The 20,335-nt window shown below is 37.4% G+C and overlaps 1 protein-coding gene across 1 annotated transcript in view; it reads right to left on the reverse strand.

Annotated features, from left to right (window-relative positions):
• The window catches only part of COL14A1 (collagen type XIV alpha 1 chain), a 111,131-nt gene that overhangs the window by 36,524 nt on the left and 54,272 nt on the right, over nucleotides 1-20,335 (reverse strand). The window contains exons 22-34 of the mRNA XM_072327548.1: nucleotides 19,630-19,779; nucleotides 18,230-18,346; nucleotides 16,040-16,186; nucleotides 14,111-14,185; nucleotides 12,769-12,908; nucleotides 11,707-11,830; nucleotides 10,240-10,383; nucleotides 9,099-9,263; nucleotides 7,768-7,806; nucleotides 7,405-7,543; nucleotides 5,528-5,670; nucleotides 4,894-5,003; nucleotides 3,044-3,202 (exon numbers count right to left, since the gene is read on the reverse strand). Coding sequence (XP_072183649.1) covers nucleotides 3,044-3,202; nucleotides 4,894-5,003; nucleotides 5,528-5,670; nucleotides 7,405-7,543; nucleotides 7,768-7,806; nucleotides 9,099-9,263; nucleotides 10,240-10,383; nucleotides 11,707-11,830; nucleotides 12,769-12,908; nucleotides 14,111-14,185; nucleotides 16,040-16,186; nucleotides 18,230-18,346; nucleotides 19,630-19,779 — 1,652 coding nt within the window. The remainder of the gene's footprint in view (nucleotides 1-3,043; nucleotides 3,203-4,893; nucleotides 5,004-5,527; nucleotides 5,671-7,404; nucleotides 7,544-7,767; nucleotides 7,807-9,098; nucleotides 9,264-10,239; nucleotides 10,384-11,706; nucleotides 11,831-12,768; nucleotides 12,909-14,110; nucleotides 14,186-16,039; nucleotides 16,187-18,229; nucleotides 18,347-19,629; nucleotides 19,780-20,335) is intronic.

The raw sequence follows: 20,335 nt of genomic DNA on the forward strand, positions 1-20,335 counted from the left end.
CTCCTATTTTAAAATACTACGTGGGTTGTTCTGACTCAAGCTAAATAACTAAACAAAGCTTTCTACCATTAGCCTCTTATTCATAATTCTGAGTATCCATATAAATTTTGCTTTCTAGATCTCCAATACTGCAAGCAAAGTCAGTAATACTGAACTTATCTGATCAAGGTACAGTTCTACAAAGCATTCCCAACAGTAGAACACACCAAACCTTAATTCTTTTAACATTACACACATGTGGAGGTAAAACAAGATAAATATTGATGAAAAGGAAGCATGAATAAGGAAAAAAAACCCTACAATTTGTAAGTAAACTATGTTTTAAAGCCAGACTTTTTATTCAGTCCCACTGAAGGAATAAAGAACAGTATTTGCTTCTTGTCAAGGTTAGGTTTCTCTGCTCTAGCTGTTTGGAACTCCAATCCCACTGTTAAGGGCTGTTGAAAGGGCTAGGTATGTTTATCCTAATTCCATTTCTATTCAGTCTGTCTCAGATAAATGTCTGTCTGTTCACTGAAATGTAGCATACCACACTCATCAGTGGGACAAAAAACTCTTATTTGGGATATATTCCCTCAAAATTGATGGACAAATCACAGAATATCTTGACTTGGAAGGAATTCACAAGTATCACCAAGTCCAGCTTCTCGATTAACATAGGACCACATGAAAATCAAACTATGGAGAGCCATGTCCAAATACTTCCTGAACTCCAGGAGGCTTATTGCCATGACCACTGGCCTGTGGAGCCTGCCTTCTTCACCAGAGGGTAGTGCCTGACTACCCTCTGGCAAAGAACCTTCTCATAATACACAACCTGACCATCCCCTGATGCAGCCCCGTGCCATTCCCTTGGGTCGTACTGCTATCACCATACAGAAGAGATCAGCATCACCCCTTTGCCCCCCTTGTAAGGGGCTGTAAGCTGCCATGAGGCCTCCCCTCAGCCCCCCCTGCTCTGGACTGAACAAACCAGATGACTTCAGATGCTCCCCATACATCTTTCCCCCTAGATCCTTCACCATCTTTATAGCCCTTCTTTGGACTTCTTCTATTAGTTTTGTGACCTTTATCTATTGTGGCATCCTAAACAGTACACAGTGCTAGAGGTGATGTTGCACCAGTGCAGAGCAGAGTGGGACAATTCCTTCCTTGCCTGGCTGGCCTCATGCACCCCATGACACAGTTGGCTTGAGCCTGACCAGTCAATTATTCACCCATCACATTATGAATGTGCTGCTGGGCATTTTGTCTGGAGGATATTGTGAGAAACAGCACTCAGAACTTCAACATTCATGTTATTTTGTTTGCGTCTGCTATGTTGGCTTTTATTGATTAAAAAAACATGCTAAAACCATTCTGAAAATGTTAAACTATTGTATGTAGACATGGTCACAAGCAAGCTCTGAACTATCCAAAAATTCCAATTTTCATATCAAATTAAAACAATTTCAATTACTATCTTCCCACAACGTTGAGATCAGGGATTCCCTGTCCAGATTTGGTCTTTTTTCACAATTATTAACACCCATAATTTCCTTTCCATTAATTTGTCAAGACATCCCCAAAATCATAAACATTTGGCATACATGAAATTCTACATAAAGAAGCAGCACTGATAAGCATCTGTTGTTTGAAGGGTCACTGTCCTGCCCCCTACTACTTTCCTTTGATGTCCTCTAATTTTTGAAGAAGACCCCGCCTCATTCTTGTCTTAAATATGACCATCCACACAAGTTCTATTCGGATTAATACAGCGTGCAGAACTGAGATTTTAAAGAATGTTATTTGTATGCTTTCTTGACCAGCCTGTAACTTGGTAGAACTTCAAGGCATCTACAGTTGCATGGAGTAAAGAAATTACATCTTCAGCTACACATTTTTAGTCTTACGTAAGCTCTGCTGTTCATCTGAACAAAACCAAATTTTTCAGTGAGTGGGTAATCCAATTTATCTTTTAAGATTCCTGGGTTCTAACAAAAGACGCAATTCCATTCCACTTCTCTTTACAAAGCCTTCTTTAATTCCTAGTTTTTCTAAACTTGCCTTTTTTCTTTTTCTATTGGGAAGTGACTACAAAAGTTTCTCTGTACAATTGTCTTTACAGGCTTGATATAATAATTATCTGCAAGTTTGAGCAATAAGGGCTCTTTTTTTGTGCACAGAGAGGTATTCTGAGGGCTCATTTTTGACTAAAAGAGTACTTGAATATAATAACAAGTAAATACGTTTTTGAAACTTCATTCCTATTCAAATCAAGTCTTGAGTTCAAGGTTCACATTCTATGCTAACCTCTCCCTAGATTCAACAAAGTTTAAAGAAAATCAGCAAACAATGCTGCTCAGCAAAGAAGCCTTCCCTTCTCACCAGCCTGACAGTTCTCCTTCAGCAACTAAATCTACCTAGAAAAACAAACAAAACTTAAAGTTATCTAAGGCAAAATGGAAAGAATCCCATAAGTTGCCATGAAAACAGAATGACCAATTATTGTTTCTAGGACAACAATCTCAGGGGAATTACAGACATAATTTGGGGATAATATTCCTCATTTTAAAATATTTTAATATTTAGATATTGAAGTCATTAAGAAATAGATATATGAAGGCAGAGGTTTTTGGGGGCAATCTTTATCAAACCATTCAAACTATTTAATGAACAGAAAGTGTGCGTGAGGGCAAAAAGTGGAAGGGTATAAGAGACACAGGGCACAATTATTGCTAAATATAAAGTTCAAAAATTCCACATGAGTGAGTTATATGTTACATTTCTCTGTGTAATACAATTTGGGACACAAGTCATAACTGAACATATTTGACTGCATCTGTGTATGTGTTTGAGAATAATGTCTGACCAGCTATAAAAAGTTAAAAGTAAGTTTTACTCAAGCTGAAAACAATTGCAAGCTTTTGCAGAATTTCTAAAATTATGCAGCTCTTCTGTTTCGAATGCAAATTCATTCTGCCTCAACTTAAAATGCAAAGATCCCAAATGCTTGTTTTTAGGATTTTCAGATGGTTTAAAGAACTGTTCTTATTCTACTCACTGGTGCAGAGTTGTCTCTTGGTCCTCTGGATCTGACCATTCTTCCCAGAACTTCTATGCCATCAGAACTAATGTTCCCTGCTGCATTAATGGTCTTCTCGCCTGCTTCTTTGCAGTCAATAATTATTTTGGCTGTAGTCTTGCTGATAACAACATGCAGCTAAAGAAAAGAAAATATGCTTTAACATACCAAAGGAGCACATATAACATATTAACGTACTGGGCATTTTTTGGAAAGAGTTCCTAATTTCATGTTTGCTAACCAAACTGAGACTAATCCATAGCAACGAATGTAGATGGCCTCTAGAGGTCCCTTACAACCAGAATTACTCCGTGATTCTAATACGCTTAATGAATTTGGCTTATTTCTGCTTAAGGAAAATATGCAAAAAACTGGCAACTTCCCTAATTTATTCAGAAGAAAATAATTTATTACTGACAAAAGGACTGCATAAGGTTCATATATCACCCAGATGTCTCAGAACCTTTGATTTATGTAGTCAGTAATATTTCCTGGGCCCTGTATGATCTTTCTACACAGTATTGGATTTCACCTTTATAGCTGCTTGCAAAGCCAAAACTAAGCAGCAGAAGTTACTCTGTATATTATACATCACCACACAGGAAAATCAGTGAAATTTTTACACTGAAAGAATATCAAATCCCATCAAGTGCATTATAGAAAAGCAGAGCACAGAAACTTTCTTCCTTCTGCCTTGTCTTGCAATCTACTCTCCATCACTGATGCAGCAAAAACATCCCCAGTAGAGAGAACAATCCTTGTCACAGTTGTCCCATCACTGGCAAAAATTCAGGCAAAAGAAATAGCAATTTTTTGGCATGGGAGAGTCCAGATGAAGAGCTGGTAAAAATGCAGTATCTGTTCCATATCTGTACACTATGTGAAGTTCAGAACTCAAGGTGGAGGAGAGAAATCCATGAAGGACTTCTACAACTGCTTTGCTCTGTGCTTAGCAGGAGCACTGAGTTTGGTCTCCTATCTTTCAAACTCATATAACAAGGATCATCATTCAAAATGCAGGAAAAAATTTAGGAGGAAAATTTGCTGTGATCTTACACATTCTTCCAAAGCAAGACTTTAAAAAGTCATTTTTAGACTTCTGTTCTGGCCTACCATCTCTTTCTTGCTCTCATGGGCAAAAAAGAAGTCGTGTAGTTAAAGAGAAATTGAGCTCTGTGAATACTATTCCACAATCTGTAGTAATCACCCACCCACCCACCCCTTTTTTTTTTTTTTAAGAAAAATACAGAAATCAGGAATAAAATTGAACCATGAAAATACCTTCCACAACAAACGTGCTACAGTCCCACCACCATCCCAACATTACCTCATCTGTTTTTGGAAATAACGCTACACCCAAGACAAGTTCAACATATCATACCCCCTTAAAATACATTTAATAATAACAATTCTGGTCAAAAGAAGGATAGTTTTCTTTTGCATAACTATCCCTTCTTTACATTTTGGTTGACATTTCCAACCTAAACTTTAAAAGCAAAAGTCAATTAAGTTCTACATTCTACAGCCCAAGGCAGGTATTTTTAATCAACCCTAAAATATAGGCATAAAGCATGAGATTAAAACTGACCACATCAGCTTCATCATGAAAACAATGATTTGTTTAACATTGATTCAATATAGCAAAGAGACTTAAGTTTAGTAAATGTTTCTGAACATGCAAAATACGTTTCCTTTTGCAGTGGATGATCACATGAAGGAAGATTTCAAAACATGAAAATTCGCCATTCAGAATGAATGGGAACAACTTACTATTATTGTTATTATTATTACTATTTTATTATTATTATTTTACTATTAGTGTTACTAACCTTATGAAAACTCCCATAAAATATCTTTCTTATTTCAGGACCTTCAAAAGTCACAGTTTGAAAGTCTCCTTTGTAGTCATAGTTAAAGAAAGTCAGAGTTTTGCCACCATCTGTGCATGAGTAAGAACAAGAATTTGTTGTTAGAGAAAGAAGAGGTCCAATAATTTATTTGAAAATGTTATCGTTTTATTTAACAAAAAAGATCAAAGATTTCTGTTGTTTAAGAAAAGATATTAAAAAAAAGCCACACACACACAGAAAACCCATACAAACAAACAGCTATCTGCAGAACTGTGTAAAACAGTGAATTCCATTTTGTTTGACATTTTGAAATTTACTTATGGTGTGAACTAGTGCAAAAGTCATTATTTTATGTGGAAATATGGCAAAGTTAATAACACTTTCAGAGTCATTACTCCCAGTTTACACCAGTGTAGTCAAGATTTCACTCCCAACTCCAAATTAGGCTCAGTTACACTCAATCGATAATACATCCACCAGAAACCACAACCTTCAGAGATTAAGGCAGTTGTTCTAGCAGAAGATTAAAACATTGGCAATAATCAACCTAGAAAAAGAATGAACCATTCATACAGTTAAGGAATAAATCTCAGTCATGATACAGAATACGTACTATCTAAAATAACTCCAACCAGTGGTTCATATTGTTCATTTAAAATCTCCCAAAGTGCAAATGGTTCCTGAGGTGTATCGGGAAGTATACGAAAGAGAAACGTAATGGTGTAATCTGAAGGAAGACCTTCAGGATGTAAATATCTGTAAAATAAGCAACGTTTTTAAAACCAAAACAAACATTACATCTTGTGATTTACATATCAAGTGTTCAATAGTAACAGTAAAAAATATGAGTAAGCATATCCAAAATCTGTTCAACTAGATAACTATCATAAAATCACAGAATCACAAGGTTGGAAAGGACCTACAAGATCATCTAATCCAACCATCCTCCCATCGCCATTGCTACCACAAGCCACTAAACCATATCTCATAGCTCCTCACCCAGACACCTCTTGAACACTGCCAGGGACGGCGACTCCACCACCTCCCTGGGCAGCCATTCCAGTGCCTGACCACTCTTTGAGAGAAAAGGTTTTGCCTTATGTCTAATCTAAATCTCCCCTGGCGCATCTTGTGGTCATTTCCTCAGATCCTAAATCAAAAGAATGCTTATGTAAAATGGATTATTTATCTTTTCCTTTGAAATTTACAAAGATGCAATTCATTAGTTGGTTTGTTTGTTTTTTTAATAAATTTGAAGATCAAACCAGATGTACATTGAAGTAAACCTGAAATTAATTGTGTTAAAAAGTTTTAGAATGACTGAGTTTCTTGACTGCTTAATTCATGCTAAAGGGAACTGAAAGAAGCCTGGTAGATTCATTTAATGAATTTCTTTTACCAAAATATGATCCTTTCCATTTAAAGTTTTTCTGACCCTTTTAATATGTATCAATAAGAAACATGATGGAAAAACATGACATACAATGTATGTTTTCTTCAGAGAGAAAAGAGGGGGAGTATTTAAAAGGTGTAAGAACAAAGCCTTAAAGTACATCCATTATAAAAGAAGCAACAAAAGAAAATTCAATAAACAGATGGGTGAAACACAAGGTTTGGGGATACAGAAATTAAAAAGGAGAACAGCATTAATGATACTCAGTGCACATATGAGATGAGAAAATAAAAGCAGTATTATTCAGACGTACCTGTACACCATCAAGAGAAAGGCATTATCTGAACCACAAAAGAGATTGAAAGCCTAAAGTAGTAACATTGGGCTGGGTTGGGCTGGGGTGGCAGCCAGAGAAGAGCACACAAACGCAGTAGATCCAATCAGAAAGAAGCAGGAAAGAAAAAAGAAGTGAGCAGTTCTGATTTCTACACAGCATAGACCCAGAAGGAAACTGTTAGTAGAATGTAACACAGCTCCAAGAAGGATGGCTCCAACTGGGACACAACAGGGTAAGCTCACAACAAGAATAAGAAAACTTTACTAAAACATTTATGAACCATTTCACAGTGTTATTCTTTCTTGTTTGTCTCAGCCAAGAAACTGTTCTATTAATTCCTCTCGTGTTTAATACGGTAAAGCCATTGCTGTTGTCTAGTGCTGTGTAACACAAACTAGGGAACTGGACATGAAGGAATCAAATAACCTACACATTGTTGAGACTTCAACCTTTCACAAAGCACTACTGATATACGCCTGCGTGAAATCGCTATATGCCAAACTTCACATACCTGAAACTGGTTCATATAGGAAACCCCAAATAGCCACTGAGTTTATCTACTTTTTCCTACAGCTGTTATTTTTGAAGGAAACCGGTTGAGGACTCTGGACACCAAATGCTCTATTAATTACCATAATGTAGATACAAACTAGCATCTCTGCTCATCTGACATAAAAACAGCAACCCTTGAAATGAATAAATGTCTGCAGTGGATAGTTAACTTCATGTGTTTATAAAATATTTATATATGAATACATACTTTGTAGGCTGGGACACCAGGGCATCCTTATGCAGTCTGTAACATGGATAAACATTAAAAGTACCAGGTTCCATTGAAACACCATCAATGGCCGAAAACTCCTTTTCAACCAAGCCAAACATTTCCATCATTTTAAAACCTGGAAGACACCAAAATATATATATTTTATTAATTTAAATTAAATTAATGCCACATTATAGGATAGAAAAAAAAGCACAAAGGCGGTTGCAACAATGAGTTTCCTAACACCATCCATAAAACAGCTGTTAACGTAAAGGTTACTTTATTGTTTATATGTGAAAAGTAGGTAATAAAAAAAAGTTCATAAATCTGGAACAAAAAGCAAACACAAAAATAGCTTACCTGCAAAGTTGTCACCATCTTTAAATACCAGTGGACAAGCTAAAAAAAAAAAACACACAAAAAAAAGGAAACATTTAGGGATACAAGTATGGTCCCACCAGATCAGAACAATGGTCTACTCTCAGTACTCTATCTTCAAAAGTAGTAAAAGGAGACGATATCTAGGAAAGGCGTGCAAGTCTGGCCACTTCCCACTCATTCAGTTCTGCTCCTCAGGGTCCACAATGGCTGTACTTTAGATGCCAAAGTGTACACCTCTGAACGTTCCAGATGAGAACCCTTTATACAACTGTTGTCCATGAATTTGTTCAATCCTTCTAGGAACCTGACTTCAAAACCTATTGTGGCAAAAAACTCACTGCCTGCTATGTAAAGCAGCATGTCCGATATTATGCTAAACCAAGCATCCCCAATTCTCTATCTGTGCCCTTCAACCTAAGACTACCTCAAGTTATATTACTTTAGCAGGCATTCTCTGTACCTTTTAAAACTCCACACACAGCCTTCATGGGAAAGACCAGTACTCTATAGAGTCCTTAAGATATGTGCACACAGATTTAATAACTGTGAATCTGTTTTGTTTTTTTATCTCACTTATTGAAGGGAAGACTAATCTCCTCCAGGAAAGGTGCCCTAGGAAATCAATAAGTCTACAAATATGACACCCCACAGCACTTGCATTTGGAGATCACTTTTGGAATACAAGCACAAGTGATAAATAAATACTACTGCTGAATATTCTCAGCATTCTAAATTCTCTCTAGCACTGAAAGTAGATATTGGTTAAAAAAACACAAAGAATTGAAGGGTAACAAGCAACATTCTTGCATTCAGCAGTTCAGTGCCTGCTTCCCATGCTCTTTAGAGACACAAATGATTCATATCAGCTATATGCTGCCTACTTCCTGGTTTATGTATCAGAAAACATAGTGAGGGCACACACCCAGAGCCATATAAATTATCAACCTGTACCCATCAGGTGTTTTTCCTTCCTCCTTGCCTTACCCTTGTTTTTCATAAGGAGCCCAAACTGTGGCATCCTGACAGATTTCTAAAAATTTGGGCCTGTTTCAAATCTGAAAAAAACCTCTTTTTTTTTTTTTTCTTCTACAACCAATGGATCTATTCTAGACTTTCAGCAATCATTAATTATACAGAAACTATAACATCTCCATCTCCTTATTCTATATGGAAATAACATTACAGTTACAATATCTGCATGAAATTATAAGATCCATTTTCATGAATATCTCTTAAAAAGGAAATTGTTACTAAAAACCCCACAGCATTTAGCACTCATTTTAGAAATAAGTATAAGTGAAAGGGCTAACTTGCTGACGCAGTTTCACAAACAAAAGTGATCAGCTCATCTTCAATCTTTGTAAAGGCATCAAAGTCATCCACAAAAAAGACATGTCTTTCACTGGGCTTGCTGCCAATATTAACTAACTCTGAGTAATCAGCATCAGCAACTCCAATAGCAAAAAAGCTGAAACCTGTAAAACAAAAAAGAACATTCTTGTGAGTTATTCATTTAAAGAACGGAAACGAAATGTGATCACAGCTAGATATGCACTGGCTCTTTTCCTGATTAAATACAGTCGTGGAAATTTTATCACTGTTCTATCACACAAGACAATTCACACGTGACCAAAAAGAAAGGTGATACATTCTCTGTGAAATATTTGGCTATTTATGCTTCATGAGTTAATTAAAGCTTAATACTTAAGTGTTCTCTTGAAGACATACAGACCAGACAACTGTTTAAAGTTTTGTCATATGTTTGAATTCTTTTTTTTAATTTAATGCTTGACTGTACCATCCATAAACATTTCCACTCACTTCAGGCAAAGTGTAGGAAGAACGTATTACGTATGTTATAAATATAAAGCACAAAAATTAATTTCCTATGGGTCTTCTGCAGATTTTGTTCTGTGCCATGTATTAATCAGAATGTTTCATAGAATCATAGAATCATAGAATTGCCCAGGTTGGAAAAGACCTTGAAGATCATCAAGTCCAACCGCAGCTTAACCAGTACCCTAACTCTAAAAACCCTCCACTAAATCATACCCCTGAGTACCACATCCAAACGGCTCTTAAACACATCCAGGGATGGCGATTCAACCACCTCCCTGGGGAGCCCATTCCAGTACCTAACCACCCTTTCTGTAAAGTTCTTCCTAATATCCAACCTAAACTTGCCCTGGCGCAACTTGAGGCCATTTCCCCTCGTCCTGTCACATGTCACTAGTGAGAAGAGACCTGCCCCACTCTCACTGTAAGAACCTTTCAGGTACTGGAAGAGCGTGATAAGGTCTCCCCTCAGCCTCCTTTTCCCCAGACTAAACAGCCCCAGCTTCCAATATTCTGGAACAAAATAATTATAAATAAATAAAAATAATTATGATTAATTAAAAAATAAAAGTAAAAAAGGAAAATATGAATAGTTCTTAAAACTACACATTTTACCATCTAGTTGCATTTCTCTGGAGACTTTGTTCACATCATCCTGTGATCGCCCATCAGTAATGACAACCAAAACCTTTGGAATGCCCTTTCTCATGCCTGCCTCTCCAGTAAACAAGACTTCTCTTGCATGTTTAATGGCTTTGCCTGAAATAGAAAAAAACTGTCAATATACTTTCTCTGTGACATAAATCCAATGGCTTTTCATATCATATGTTAGATATCAAAGAAAGGAGAAATTTCCATATGCTGTGTCTCAAAAATGCCTGCCCAGATGTGTGTTTTAAGACCTGAATAATCACCATGAGACTGAAGTAAGCTGAAGACTTTGCTGTAAATGGATTTCAGTAGTTGTCGGATCCTTGGCAGTCTGTAAAATAGTGCATTCTGTTGGTAGTAAAACAGAGATTTAGAAGTTTAATTCTGACCACAAGTTTTGAAAACTTGACAGCTTCAGTCATCAGTTTCTTCAATCCAGAAGGTGAAGTTGAAGAATATCTTTGAAAAAGGGTATTTGGTGCAGGCTAGAGGTAACAATAAATTCCCGTTCTGGTTTGTAGGAGCACATCCAGGTAACAACTGAAAGTACCATGGTAGCATTTTCTTGAGGAAACTGAAAACGTGTCATTTTGATACTACTGAAATCTGATGCAATGCAACAGCTGCAAGAAATTTCTGTGCAGTCTGAGAATAATAAAACATATGGTTTCCAACTTAAACTTTAACCCTTCCAGTACTCATCTTTAATTTCTTCCCATCACAGAAATGGGAATGAAATAATTAAAAGGCAACTGCATTCACTTAACTAACCTGTTCTTCCAGCTGTCTTTACCACTGAGGCTTAACTGTCCTGGCTTATAACCAAGAAGACCCTCCACTTTGCCCACTATTTCCCAGTATTCTCTGCAAGCTCCCTCCCACCTTCTCCCTCCTCACACTTTTCCACTTGCTAAGTTGATTTCATCTTCCACAATCTCAAAACCCATTTACTTCTGCTTGAATCTCTTCTCCTCTCTCCCTCTCTGGCTGATTATCTCACTGTTGGGTAGAGGGGTGCATACTCAGTGGCAGAAAGTGAAGAGTGTAAACTGTAAACTATTTAAATTCAAAGCCCAACAGTGTGAGATGTAATGTGGAGATTCCACATTCTCACTGCTTGTACATAGATATCTTAAACCACTTAGCAAATGGAAAATAAAACAGAATCCTAGAATCTTTTGAATCAGAAGGGACCCTCAAAGGTCATCTAGTCCAACTCTCCTGCAATGAGCAAGAACACCACAGCCAGATCAGGTTGCTTGGAGCCCCATCCAGCCTTACCTTGAATGCCTTACCTTACCTTACCAGGGACAGGCCATCCACCACCTATCTGGGCAACTTGTTCTAGTGTCACACCACACTTACTGAGGCTAAATGCTTTATAGAGAGAAGAAGGGACAAAATCTGCATCATAATCATGATCTTTCTCACCTGTTTTTGTATTTCCTCCTTTGTAGGCTATTTGCTGAATAGCCTCAAGAAGAGTCTCTTTTGTTTTGTATGCATTCAATTTAAATTCTGTCCTGGGATCATCACTGAATTGAATTATTGCCACCTGTGAATACAGAAGATGTGTTTATTATTAGAGCACTATCCAGTGTATAAGCAAAAAGAAAGTGAATTAGAGCATTTAAAACAAGGATTTATCTTGTAATTTTGCTCCATCCTTAAACTGAAGCCAGAACTTTCTTCTTTTAAAAAGCGTTCAAGAAATAAAGTTTAATTTTACTCTCCAAAGCTTTGGCAAACACTTAATACTTTCTGGTTTCATTTTCCAGCAAATAGGATGAGAAAAGTAATACCTACTTTGGCAAAAGTACTCTCAATCCAGCCCAAAAGTATAATCCTACTTACAGACGCTCACACATGTACAGTTACTCACACGTGCACAGTTACTTGCACACGGAACTGCAAGGAATTTATTCAGTCTCCATGAATGAACAGCTGCACAAAAGCAACTTACAGCTGGGTAGCAACACTGAAGCAAGCAATAGAAATGTGCAAGAATATGTTCTGATATGTGCCATTACTTGAGTCAAGACTTTGAGTCAAAACTGTAGATTACCTACAACATACAAAACATATTAAACTTCATATTTGCTAAATGATCCTGAGGTGAAAGGAGCTACTCTCATCCTTAAACTAAGCATGCGTGTCAGATTCAGAAGCACCACAAGCAATAAATCAACTAAACGGAACTTTCATTTTCCTTATCAACACCAGTTCTAGCTTATTTAGATATGAACACCAGAGTGAGTACTTATGCAAAAACATTAACAAATCTCATCAGACTGATACAGAGGTGACTGATGCGATCCTTCAAGCCTGCAAAATTAATACCATGAATTCTACTATACAATGTGTGTAAAATAAGATATTTGAATAATTGCTACCATAAGCAGATTAGATATTCAACGTAACTGTAAAATTATGTCAATAACATTTTGATTCATTTCACTTCTGGTGCCCCCTCTGTATCCAAATGTTGATTACCTGTGTTCCATCAGGGCCAATCTTATCCAAAGCTCCAACAGTACTGTACAGAAAGCTTATTATCTTATTGAAATTGTCATCTCCAATACTCCATGACCCATCCACCAGGAACACCAGGTCAGCTTTGGCTGCTTTGCATACTGATAAATAAAAAAAAAAAGTGTTCCGAAATTAAAGCAACTCCTCTGAAATTCTCATAAATGACCTTAGAAAACAAAACTGTCATGAAAAGTCTGTTCTAAATGTTAATCATGCTTTAGCAAAGTGACCTACTGGTATTCATTTCAGTAGAAGTAGAGAATCAGCTGAGCTCTGCAAGCGGGGAATGAGCAGCACTGACAGAAGACACTTTAAGGCCATAACAGTTATTTAAATCTAGGTAGCCACTTTTTATTTAGGCTGTTAAAGAAAGTCACACATGCACTTTGCATGACATAGCAAGAATCTGTATTCCACTGTAGAGGTTCTCTGTGGAATCTTGTCCGCACCTTAGCTCCTCTCCTTAACTGCAGTATTTAGGAGCAGCGCAGGTTTCCCCAGATCATCTTATTTTAGCATGTTCTTATGCAAACTAGCAAGCAGGGCTTTACACATATTCACAAGAGTTGTGCAGTCCTTCACAGGAACTGGGAAGCTTCAGAGCACAACAGAACCCAATTCGATCGCTCAGGGTCAGAATACAGCAAGGTCAGTTTTTAAACATATTTCACCTTGAAAATAATTGTTCTTCTAAATCCAGAGAGTGGGATAGAAAGATGAATATCTGTGCTTATTTTTCTGCTAACTACACCTTGAATAACAAAAAACAAATAGAAAATAGAATGCTCTTTTTCCTGTACTTAGGTATTAAATTCTCAATTGCTGTAAACAGTTTTGGTCCTCGGTTTCCAACAGTAATGATGTCCCTCAGAGAAGTTCTCATGTGACTCTGTACAAGACATGACATGCTCAACTGATAAACAAAAGGAAGCCTTCATTTAAAGAACCTGAACATGGCCAACAATCTTGTCATTAACTGAAGCAGACTTATTTTTTTTTAAATCGTGCTGTTTTAGAAGTTTAATTATCCCTAAGATATCTGCTCCAGTGGCAAAACATCTATGGTTTCAGAGTTCTGGAAAAAGAAAATCTCACAGATGCTCACCCCCCTTTCTGCAGGTTTCAACAATACAATAATGATGACAGATTCTTGGCTCATTAAATTTAAGCCAGCTGCCTTAGCAGTGTAGTTGTAGCAAATGCATTTTGACATGTCATCTCCACAGGTATAAAAAATATCATCAGAAGCAGAAAATCATGAAACATCTTGAAATTATTATAAATCCACACATGCAGTGCTTACCTTCTTTTGCAGGAGGGATTGTAGGTGGTGGTGGTGGTGTTGAAGGAGAAGTTGGTGGCTGAGTTGGAAGTTGTACTGAAGAATAAAAGAAAGGAATGTAAAAATGCTTCAAAGGGAAGCCCGATTTGTTTTACCCACATTAAACATAGCATTTTCTACCTATTTCCACATTCCAAATTCATTATCTTTAACCAACAAGTAATGCAGTGGGACAGAAAGATATGTGAGTGTGTCTTCCTCTGCTGGTCACCTGACAAAGGACTGTACTATTAGAAAGCAGTTAGTGGGTGCACTTCAGTGTGAATAATGGCAAAGGGTTGCTGAAGTAGCACAGGAGCTGTTCATTTCCCTGTTCCCTGGTGTAGCAGAGCATGTGGTAGCCCCCATTACTGACATCCTTAATTCATTTTGTAAAACATCAGTGTTCTTTTCCTTTCTGATAACATGTAGCCCTTAATCACAGAAAGTACGTCTCCACATGACCAACGGCCGAAAGCCTTGCTGCGTGCAAGAGCTCCATTTAGCACTTTGATATAGTTCTGGTTGAATTCTTAGAGATAACAACCATGTGTTTTGACATTGGTAGCTACGGAAAAGTTTCCACCTTGGTTCAATAGCATTTTTGTTGTTTTGTCGGGGTTTTTTTTGTTTGTTTTTTTTTTGCAATTGTTGTCAATGCAATTATTGTAAGAAGCAACAGAGGACATAAAAACATTATGCCTGCAAGTAAGACAGCTTAGAATTTGCTGTAAGTTATGTGATGTTTAATAGGAAGCAAATAGAGTTAAATACAACTTCAAAAAAGACATCTATCCTTGGGAATGCTTAGTGCAAACAGGGCTCGTCACAAGCCCCATGTCCAGACCAATGTTTACCCCACTGAAATTGATGTTTTTCCATTGGTTTCAACAGAAAAAAGGACCAAGACCCTGAAATATGTGCAAAGAAACTAATTTCAGGACCTCCATGGACTCAGGACAGGAGCCTCCATTTAGAAAGTGCCACAAGTCTCACTGCAGTGCTCACAGCACCAGAGGTAGATATCATCTTTGATATAGTGTCTTTTTCTGATATGATACAGCAATTTGTTTGCATGAGAAACTGACATACAGGCCAAAGTGTCCTCTTCTCAACTTATCCTATTAACTTCCCTGAATTGCAGAGCATACAAAATGCATTACTCATGCACCTGTGCTAGGTTGTGCTATATAAGAACCGAAAGTATGGGCAGGTGAACTTGTAAAAGTCAACAATAAATGTTATTAACTATGAGAGAAAGGCAACAGTGCTGTGATATTTAGCAATATAGTATGAGAAGCATATCATCTGCACTGAAAGTAGGCTCGAAGAAAGAAAGACAACATTAAAATATGTTTACTTCAATTTGCTAATCCCATATTTTGTTTCATGGCATTTTGAGAGTAGGGTCCTGCCTTCAGAAACAGCTGCAAGGGGACTTTTTGACTCATGTCATTGAGAATAACACTAGAAAAGGTGGAGTTTTTTTCTTCTTTTCAAGTATACAGGTAGACCAGGTACCAAAGTCTCACTGAACTTTATGTTACAGTGGTGAAAATTTTACTATATGACAAGAACTGCAGCATGTAAAACTTTCTCTGTTCGCTTAATTTTTCTGTTGTTTTTTGTTTTTTTATCTCTAACCCACAATCCCTGTTTCACTCTCATTAAATGCCCAGTAGCACTGGGGAGTGTGACTCCATAAATGATACAAAGCAGTGGAGTAAGAATCCTTTGGAGAAAGCAGCCTTTTGTGCACTTCTGTAGAGGAGTCACAATGTAGTAGAAAAATAAATAAAGACTCAGCTAAAGGAAACTGCATAGGAATAGCACATTTGTAGGCAATCGAACAAAAAAGTAGAAGAAACAAGCAATACTGCTGCTGGCTGAACTCATATCTGCTTTACTCACGTGTTGTCTCCATGATGCTTACAGCAGGGCCCTCTATCTCTTGAAGCTGTGCATGGACGCTGATTTTATATTCAGTTCCAGGCATTAGTTCAAAGAAGCAATGTCTGGGCGTCCCTCCACCAAGATTTACCTCTTGCTTTTTCCCATCTGGAATAAAAAATAAGAAAAAAAGAAATCATTAAAACATAGTTTCCATTGCGGTTTTACTGAATAACATAAGTCTGAAATTAGAATGGAACCTGACAGCCAACAAAGTCGACAAAAAAAACTTCTAAACCACATGATGATTTATTTCTTCAGATTCACCTCCCTGCAGTGACCTATGGGGGACGTTTCTTGATACATCCTTTGTGTACATTAGCAGCTGAATTATATGTCAGATGTCTACAGAAAAAGAGATGAATTTTGCCCCTTTCATTGAAGTTAATAAAAAAAAAACTAACACTCTCATCAATGGGCTTTGGATCTGGTCCTAAATTATCAGTCTAATGAGGAATTGTTGCATTATGCAATTCCATGGCATCCTTTGTCTATGCCTCTGGTTCTCAGAGTCTATATAATGTGCTTAATAATTGCAAGAGAGGCTGAAGTACGCATTGTACTCCAGTTTCCACCAGTAACCACATGTAAATGATGGTTAAGAAACAGAGTTTTACAGGATTTTCAGATAAAGCCTGTTAAATTCTGAGCTGGAGAGCAAGCTCACAATGGAAAAAAAGCCTGGGTACTGCAAATAGCACATGGCATAATTTTTAATAATAACAAGTTGTCAGCAAAATTTATAATTTGTACCAGAAGGAATTACAGTAGAATATAAGTAACTGATCTCATGTTCTACAGAGTATAAACACAAAATGCCAACCATTCACTGCCACGTAAAAAACATCTGATGCTTGTCAGGAAGTGTTAGGTTAGTACGAAAATAAATGATGACTGCCTAAATAAGTCAAATACCCATCTGACTAACAAAAGCTCTCCATGATAAATGTCAGCACAAAGCTCTTGTTCACACTTTAGCTTATTCTGCTCAAACTTAAGCTCTGTTGTATCGGATGAAACAGTCCTGGGAGTTCTGTAAGATGAGGAACAAGGTACCAAAAATGCAGAGTACTAGCTACCTAGGAAATCTGTATTGTCTTTTAACAGCAAAGACTTCTGCTTTCTGAACAGCTTATCTGTATTTCAGGCCTTCAGAATTACCATATCACTTGCCATAACACAGAAAGTCATTAATCTTTTATAATCAAATTAGTATTACTTTTCATGATGCCTTAGATAAATGTATTTAAATGTTATTAACTACACTTTTCCCAAGATATCCAAGCTTCTAATTTGTCACTACTCAAAAGATATATGCTGGGGATAAGAGAATAACTGCACAAAATGTGACTTCCTAAAATCTCTTCTGGCTACACCCGAGAATCACAGTGAAAAAGAAGAGACATCGCTGTCTATATAATCTGTGCTAAAAGCATCAACCACATGTTGCCACATAAAAATATCTCATGCTTATCTAACTCATGTTAGATGAGTAACATTACTATGAGGTATAATTAACAATCAGCTCAATGAGAACAGACAAAGTTCACTGTTCAAACAGTGAGCAAGGTCTTTAGTGGCTGGGCACTGGAACAGGCTCCTCAAGTTCAGCAGTCATGGCAGCAAGCCTGCTGGAACCCAAGAAGCATTAGAACAATCCTCTCAGACATTAGGTTTGAATTTTGGGAGTTCCTGTGTGAAGCTGGACTCAGTGATCCTTGTAGGTCCTATCCAACTCAGGATATTCTGTGGTTGTGCGGATTCACTGAGGGCTCTCCCCTACTTCACTGTTCTCCCCTAATCACTGTGATCACTAATGGGTTCATTTACAATCTAAATGTATCCTGTTCATCTTTTACCCTCTTTTGTACCTCACAACCATGAGCATCTCACGTAATCATCTTTCTTCTACCGATAAGTAAAAAATTCCAAGCGAAAAAAGGACAAGTTAAAATCTATTTGATATAAAAGTATGGAAATGCTACTCCTACTCCTGAAACTTTCAGTGTGTAAACAATTCTTTCATCTGCTCATCATTTCCAGTCTTTCGGGAGCCAAGCTACAATTCTGATCACATACAATTTCTTAACTCATGCAATTCATATCTCTGGTTTAGGCTGTAAATTCATATCTAACGATTTAGTAACTTACCCACAAGTGATTCTATAACTACTCTGTATGCAGTAGCATGTCTGTGAATCTGCCACTGAGTACAGAGACTAGTCATTCGGACTTGATATGTATCCAAATTTGTCACACCCAGGAACACTGAAAATTAAATAAAAAATTGAGATTTACATACAAGAAAAAGCAACAAAAGAATTATAGTGAAAGAGAATCACGGAATCGTTAAGGTTGGAAAAGATCTCTAAGATCATCCAGTCCAACCACCAACCCAATCCCACCATGCCCACAAAACATTTCCCTCCGTGACACATTTCCGTGGTTCTTGAACACCTCCAGGGATGGTGACCTTCCTGGACAGCCTGTTCCAAGGCATTACCACTCTTTCAGGGAAGAACTCTTTCCTAATATTCAATATGCAAGGAATATGAGCAGCCCTTGCTGTTAGCCCTGTGCATAGGAGCTCAGTGTGTTGCCTTTCTTACTCTTCGTCTGCTCCTTTTCCCATGTGGCTCCTGGAACCCATTGCATCTCATCAGGTGCTGAAGCCCCTGTGCTCACTCTGGGAGGGGCTGCACAGAGAATGGCAACACACAGACAGCTCCCAGATGTGACGGTTTCTTGCCAGAATCCCCAAATATTCCTGGCATCTCTTTAAACATCTTGTCTCTTGTGGCAGCACCCTTTGCAACAACCCCCATCAGACCTCTGTTTTCAGGGAGCTGCAACGCAGCTGCAGAGGGCTCACCTTCCCTAACTACAAGCCACTGTGTATGGGGCTTGACTGTTGTATTTTATAGTGACAATAAAGGGCTTTTATAGCTCTTTTTATAATGCATTAACTTGATTTATCAATGATAAAAGTATTCTAATAGAGGGATCCAATAACACTTTTTTATAAGAGCTTCTTACAAAAACGATGACAACAAAACTCAAAAATGAAAGGTAAAAAAAAGCGCATTTTTAGATCAGAGGTTTGGAGCTAAGATTAAATAATAAACATTGCTAAAAAATCAGTTGCTACAAATCAGTATGAAACGTGATTATAAAAGCAGTACATCTGCCAAAAAAATTATTTTAACTTGAGGTTTAGATATATAAAGACTAATTCAGACTCTATATGGGGAGTTACAGGAAGAACAAAAAAATAGTAACCATATTTTCATTAAAGAGATTTGCATGTATTACTAGGAAAATATTTGGCTGATAAATAATAGCATCTGTTTAAGACTCCAGCTTTGCTAATGTCCAGTAGATTATAAAGCATTACATGTTCTGATAAGAAAAGAGACTTCAATTTCAAGAAAACAATTTTCACACAACTGGAAAAGACTTCCATGTGAAAATTTACTCAAGGGGCTGCAAAAAGCGATATTTATTGTGAAAAACAGTCTGCGGAGACCTGAATAGCATGAAATCATTCTTACAGGTTTTGGCTACGCCTGTTAGGGCATCACTGAAGCCTGTTGAGTACGAAGCAAATACTTTTACACTGTACTCTGTTCCACTGAAGAGATTTAGAATGAGAATGGTATTAATATCATCTCCTACAAAGGTCTCCAATGCAGGACCAGGGACTGCAAAAAAAGGAAAAAAAAAAGGAAAGAAAGGAAGAAATTAGAAAATCAGTTGTTCATCCACTCAATTAACAGTCAGTAAAAACAAATCTTAAGACCCATCCAAAATTACATCCAGCCCTAAAGTTACTGTTTTTCTGTTTGTTTTTACCATGCACAAAGACAAAGACACTGCTCAGAACAGTGTACAGTTCTTGTATGGACAACACACTTGGGAAATTCAGCAGTGGGATTCATTATGGCAGGGCTAGACATTGGCATCTGTAAAAACTCTTTTGTTCTGCTTCAGTGACTTACTACTGCCCTAAATAGAGTGCCAAAGATCTCTTCAGTTTGATGGTGTGCCAGGAGCAACGGGGGACAGCAGACACCAGCCAGAACAGTCCCCAAGGGGTTCTTAACACAACAGCATCATTTAGCACTGTGCAAAAATGATAATGAAAATAGAAAAGAATAAAACTATACCAAATCAGAAGCGCAAACAGCTCCTTTCTCACCTCTCCAAGATGTTCTGGATAGACTTCAGAAACCAGACACAAGTATTGCCTTTAGATAT

Source organism: Excalfactoria chinensis, chromosome 2 (assembly GCF_039878825.1).
Source record: "Excalfactoria chinensis isolate bCotChi1 chromosome 2, bCotChi1.hap2, whole genome shotgun sequence".
In the NCBI taxonomy this organism is placed as follows: Eukaryota; Metazoa; Chordata; class Aves; order Galliformes; family Phasianidae; genus Excalfactoria; species Excalfactoria chinensis.